Source organism: Melopsittacus undulatus, chromosome 4, assembly GCF_012275295.1.
Source record: "Melopsittacus undulatus isolate bMelUnd1 chromosome 4, bMelUnd1.mat.Z, whole genome shotgun sequence".
NCBI lineage: Eukaryota > Metazoa > Chordata > Aves > Psittaciformes > Psittaculidae > Melopsittacus > Melopsittacus undulatus.
This window is the reverse complement of record NC_047530.1, coordinates 3,908,251-3,914,250: the sequence shown is the minus strand read 5'-3', so window position 1 is coordinate 3,914,250 and position 6,000 is coordinate 3,908,251. Positions and strand designations below refer to the sequence as shown.

The 6,000-nt window shown below is 47.0% G+C and overlaps 1 protein-coding gene across 2 annotated transcripts in view; it reads left to right on the top strand.

Annotated features, from left to right (window-relative positions):
- Positions 1-567: 567 nt before the first annotated feature.
- LOC101875912 (liprin-alpha-1) overlaps positions 568-6,000 on the top strand; it is a 65,344-nt gene continuing 59,911 nt past the window's right edge. Inside the window, exons 1-2 of one of the 2 annotated variants that reach the window (XM_034061644.1) lie at positions 568-1,886; positions 3,001-3,264. In XM_034061644.1, coding sequence (XP_033917535.1) covers positions 3,001-3,264 — 264 coding nt within the window. In that variant the 5' untranslated portion in view covers positions 568-1,886. The remainder of the gene's footprint in view (positions 1,887-3,000; positions 3,265-6,000) is intronic. The other variant, XM_031053547.2, reaches the window with a different exon arrangement.

Below are 6,000 nucleotides of genomic sequence, written 5' to 3'. Positions count from 1 at the left end.
AGGTGATGGCAGGCTGAGGTGATGCGAGAGGGCTGCGGTGGTGGGAGCGGGCCGAGGTGCTGAGCTCGGGCCGAGGGCTCGGGGCAGGGCCCTGCTCTCGCCCAGCGGGCGCTGCCCGCAGCAGGCAGCGGCTGTTTGCTGGCAGGAGCGGGCAGGCCCGCCCGGCAGGGCCGTGCCACGACACGCAGGCCGCTTAAAGGACTTCGATTGCGGGGCGACTCTGGCACAGGCTGCGGTGATGACTGCAGACCTGCCCTGTTGCCCAGCCCTCAGCGAGCACGCCTCCTGCCCCGGGGCTCAGCCCTGGCACCCCTCCTTTCGGGCGGACACCCGTGGGCGGCGGCAGTATCGCTTGTAAGAGAAAGAAAAGGTGCTCAATACGGTTGCAGCGCTGCCAGCAGCGGGTCTCGAACCCGCGGCCCCGCCGGTGGGAAAGGAGCCTCCCCACGCGGTGCATTGTGGGCACGCACTGATTTATGCAGGAGCCGCGGAGGGCGCTGGGAGAAGCGGGAGGCGGCGGTGCTCGGTGTCCGGGGCCGGCAGCGGGTCGGGGGCCGGCGGCAGCGGTCGGGGCTCTCCGGAGCGTGAAGGGCTCCTTCCGCCCCCTGAGGCCGCGGTGGCACCGCGGGGCCTCGGCTGCTGCGGGACGCGGCGGTACCTACCCGGCCTCAGCCGGCCCCTCGCCGGCTACCACGGACGTGGAGGAGGAGGAGGAGGCGGCGGGCGGAGCCGGAGCCGGGCCCGGCCCGCAGGGGCACGAGTCCTCCCGCCGTGGGGAAGCTTGCCCCGGCGCTCGGTAGGGGCCTGAGGGAGGGCTCGGTCTGTGCCAGGGCCTCCGCGGCCGGACTTGCCCCTGAGGGGTTTCGCTGAGCCCCGGACTCTGTGTGCGGGCTGTGGGGCCGCGCTCCCGGCGTCGCTGGGGCCTCCGGCGGGGCGACGGGAGGCCCGGCCCGGCTGGATTCGGCGCTCCCAGTGAGGAGCGGAGGTGGGGGATCAGAAAAGCTCCATCTCCTCAACAGGCATCTTCCTTCGCCGCGCCGGGCCGCGGGGAAGAGGAGCGGCGAGCCCGGACGGGAGCTGCCGGTGCCCCCGCCTGACTCCGGGGCCTTCCTCCCCCGCCTGTGCCTCCCGGCGCTGGCTTCGTTCTCGGCCGTTTTCTTTGACCCGTTTCGGCTGGATATCTGTGTTCTGAAGCATCGTCGGTGGGACTGGCCGGGCGAGAGCGGGCGGAGGACTAACGCAAAGGAAACAACAGGTCTCCCTTCTCGCCTTCCAAAGCGACACCAGCGCCTTGCTCTTGGGATTATAAATGTTTGAACTAAGACCCAGGGAACTGGAAGGAGAGCCTCCCGCTGGAATTAACAGAAGGGGAAAGAAGGGAGGCTTTTCCACATCCTTTACGAGAAAGCTCGTGTCGTTTTCCCATGCTGTCCATACTCTGTTTAATAGCGCGATTGTGACCTGAGTGGAATTTAAGAGCGATGAACTGTTGAAGCTTGTTGCACCACTGCATCAGACTGTCTTTTAAGTTTTTACTCTTCCTTCAGCACATGATTCCTCCATCCCAGCTGTTGCAGGACCTTTGGGCCATTACTAGAGGGATGGGAAGCTGAGACAGTTTATTTTCACATTTTTCTATTGTGGGGACTTGGCTGGTTAACTGAAGCTGCTGCTGCTTTTTACTGGATCTGCTCTTTTCTTGGCAGGTTTATTTGTTTTCATGTGCGCGGGGTGTTTCAATTAAATAGACATTGGACTAGAACTGAATGGATGCTTTGCGATCCGAAAGGCTTTTGGGGGTAGCAAAAACCGGCTGAAAACAGAAGAACTGGTACTGCAGGAAACCTGGGGCCTGTTTTCCAAGCCTTTTTATTTTATTGAGCAAGGTAAATAACGTAGTGGTGTTAAACATACAGAGCTTATGGTAAACATGCATGAAAATGTTACAGAGCACTTCAGGCTGTTCTAGGTCTTTTAAAATATTGAGAGGTCCCCCATTAAGTCTCAGAAGTATAATTGTTCCTTAAAACGTTCCGATACGAGTGTGAAATTCAAGCCTGAAAACAAACTTTGTGGTACCTGAGAGAGAGCGGAGGAATCTATTTGTTTCTGATTTGCCTTGGGTTATTGCAGGGTTGTGATGTTGAGAGGCTGGCTGAAGAGCTCACAAGTCTTAATGGTTCAGTGAGAGTGTGCAGTAATTAAATCAGTTTGTCTTCCCCATGCTTTTTAAAGACTTGATGTGTTTAATCTCTTGTAAGGATCTGTTAGGGTCTCTTAAAAGTCCCTCAAGGTTAACAAGAGTACAGTGCTTAATTTGCATTGTTAGCTGGATTCAGACTCTGCCTTTAATTATTTTTGCTTACCTTTTCTTTTGTTATCCACAGTGACAGCTGCTGCCACTTCATAAGGAGGCTTTTTTGCTTTTTATCTTTACCTGTGTATCACCTGAATTGGACTATTTGGCTTTACCACTAATTTATATGCATCACTTTTACCATAGACTTTCTACAGCCAGTATAAGCTCAAAGTGCTGTTTGAGATACTATCTTTGTATGTTCTAAGCATTGGAAGAAGCAGATAATGCTTCTCAAAATATGCAGTGTAATCACTTACTGACTTAAGTCTGTAATTTTTGGTGGCAAGCTGCGCACCTTATCTCTCTTTAAAGAGCTCAGCAGCAGTTTACTTTTAACAAAAATATAAATCCATTAAAATGAGATCACAGTGTGAAACACAGCTGTAAAAATCTGGTTTTGCAAGAAGTCACAGGATTCTCATTATGAAGCGATGCCTTGATTAAATGGATTGTAAACCTTTTCTCCCTCAGTCTTAATGAAACAGTGGCAAATACTAAGGTGTTAGCAACTTTTGCTGATGCTATCATTGGGAAAGCTAAGTTGGAGTTATGGGTAGTATCCCAAGGTCTTTTGCTTATCCTGTTTAGATCTGTTTGACTTAAAAATTCATGGTCTTTGTTTTATCTTACTTTGTTTCAAGATGATGTGTGAGGTGATGCCAACCATCAGTGAGGCAGAGATTCCCTCCGGGGGAAATGGAGGCCATGGTTCAGGTTCCCCGTTACAGTCAGATGCTGATTCCCATTTTGAACAATTAATGGTATCCATGTTGGAAGAAAGGGATCGCCTTCTGGAGACACTAAGAGAAACTCAGGAGACGCTAGCGTTGACCCAGGGCAAGCTACATGAAGTCGGTCATGAGAGAGATTCCTTGCAGAGACAGCTCAATACTGCACTGCCACAGGTATGGACATTTTGAAAGGAAGGTACCTTTTGATAATATTTGTATTGTTTGTGCTGTTTTGTTGGGTTTTTTGTGTATTTAATTTGCTGAAGAGTTATGTCAGGGGAAGATAAATCTAACTTGGTACTTTCCTGAAGTATCTGTTGGCACTTGCTCACTTGGAGAAAGAAAAGCAAGGCAAGGAGGGAACATCAGCCCTTTCCCTCCAGTATGCTTTCCTTGGTTTTGGCTTAGCCTGAGTGTGAAGCCCTATCTACATTCTTTTACTCACTAGAACTTGATGGACTTTCACCTGTCACTGTTTTTAATGTTTTTAATTGCTTGATTCGTTCATGTACTTAAGACTTTAAGTCCATTCTGTTACCAGTATGGACTTTAACTTAAAAACTTGCTAAGTTTAAGACTGCTACCTTGTGAATACATGCTCAGTGGGCATGGCATCAAAACACCACACTCATGGTCATTGAGTGTGGTGTTTAAGTCATTTAGTGCCTTTTGGTCTGACTTCTGGAGGATGCAGTGTACCAACGTACAACCTGTAGTGCTAAATGTGTTACACAGGGCGGTAGTGTGTAGTTAGGAAAAGGGATTAGTGTCTAGAGAACTTCTCTATTTTTATTGATTCTAGTTAAGAAGAATACAGCTGAACTTTGAACACTTGGAAAAGCATTTGGTTGTAGGCAAAGCAGAGGCTGCTTTCAAGTGTCAGTTAACTGTTGACAATCCTAGCATGGTTGGTTGTCCCAAACATGTCATGTTGATGTTATACTTTAATGTGTTATGCCAAGAATACTTATTATTTTTACAAATGTTTACATAGCCTTCAATATTGTAGTTACTGTTGATACACTTTAAAACAACAGGTTTAAACCCTTCTGCTTCCACTGCTCTCATTATCATATAATTACTGTATGACCCTTGGTATGTACTAGCAATTACTAAGGAACAGAAACTAGGGAGTAACACATGTTAATCTGGTTGTGTTACAGTGGTATGATGGAAATCAGAAAGGACAAGTTTCCAACCTTTGTTGCTCCCTGGGTTAAATCATGTGCTGCAGGCAAAAATCATTCATTGTTGTTTTTTGGTTGTAATAATTGTGGCTTCTCTTTAGCTGCTATGTCAGGTACATTAATGGATGCCATTAACCAATTGCGTGATCTGTAAACTTGGAATCTGTGGCTGGGTAGGATCACCCAAGCTCTGAACTGTACTGTTCCTCTTTTGCCATTTCAGTTCTCAGCTTTCCTTCCTAAATCTAGTAAGCTGCTTTATTTTTAAGTAAACATTTCTTTCTAAACATTTCGGAAAGATTAATGCCGTTAAAAACAATTCCCATTTTCAGGAATGTTGTAATTGCAGAGTTGCACGGGAAATCTGTAGGAGAGCAAGTCTCATAGTTGTCGAGAGAGAAATTTTACTGCTTTGTATATAAATATACAGGAGTGTATGGATTTTTGCAGATTGATGTTGAAAACAACTGTTGGCTTAGTGTGAAAATATGACACTCTCGTCCTTTGTGGTGCTTGAGCTCAAATGCTTGTGGAAAGTGATAATTGATGGTGCTTTCAGAAGGTGAGGATGTTTTATTAGTCTTGCTTCAATCAGAAGTAACTGCTGTATTTGACAAGTTTTTGTTATGGTGAAGAGTCAGTTACTTCAGAGGTGTAAATTTCTGAGGAGGAGAAACAATGTCGGGTATTTGGGTTTTTTTGAGCTCTAAGAAGTGTTCCCTGGGAAAACTGCGGTGAGTGCAATATCTGAAACTACTCAAACTTTCTTGTTAATTATTTCAAGCTGAGCATTCTTTTGAACTACTGCCTCAAATGACCCATTGTTCAGCTGTGGATTGCAAGGAGGGGTAGAAGCAGGAGAACTTTAAATTTACTGACAACTATGCTGTATTTTTCTCAGGGGAAAGGAGATTTAGTAGCGTACATTCTCTTAAGGTTAGAATCATAGAATAGTTAGGGTTGGAAAGGATCTTAAGATCATTCAGTTCCAACCCCCTGCCACGGGCAGGGGATATCTCGCACTAAACCATGGCACCCAAGGCTCTGTCCGATCTGGCCTTGAACAGCACCAGGGATGGAGCATTCACAGCTTCCCTGGCAACCCATTCCAGTGCCTCAGCACCCTCACAGTAAAGAATTTCTTCCTTATATCCAATCTAAACTTCCCTTGTTTAAGTCTGAACCCGTTACCCCTTGTCCTATCCCTACAGTCCCTAATGAATAGTTCATCCCCAGCATCCTTATAAATACTGGAAGGCTGCTATGAGCTCTCCACGCAGCCTTCTCTTCTCCAGGCTCAACAGCCCCAACTTTCTCAGCCTGTCTTCATGCAGGAGCTGCTCCAGCCCCTGATCGTCCTCGTGGCCCTCCTCTGGATTTTTTCCAACAGTTCTTTTATCACAGTAGTTTTCAACTAATAGATTCATTTTAGTAGATCACAGATTTAACTGGGAAGATCAGTTTAGTTGTACAGATATTAGTATAGTTGCATGAATTACGAAATCACTATGGAACCAACATATTTTTTCTCCCTCAGACTTGCAACACATCTTTGTAGTTGATTTTCAAGTGCTTTATCTTAGGGAATATTGAATTGCCTTGTTTGTATGTCTGCTTTTCCTGTTTTATATATTTAGCTGAATCAGCCAGTTAGACTGTTCTGATGACTGATGGAAACTCCTTGTATAAAAGGAGGAATGCCAGATTGATTTCTTCTATGCCA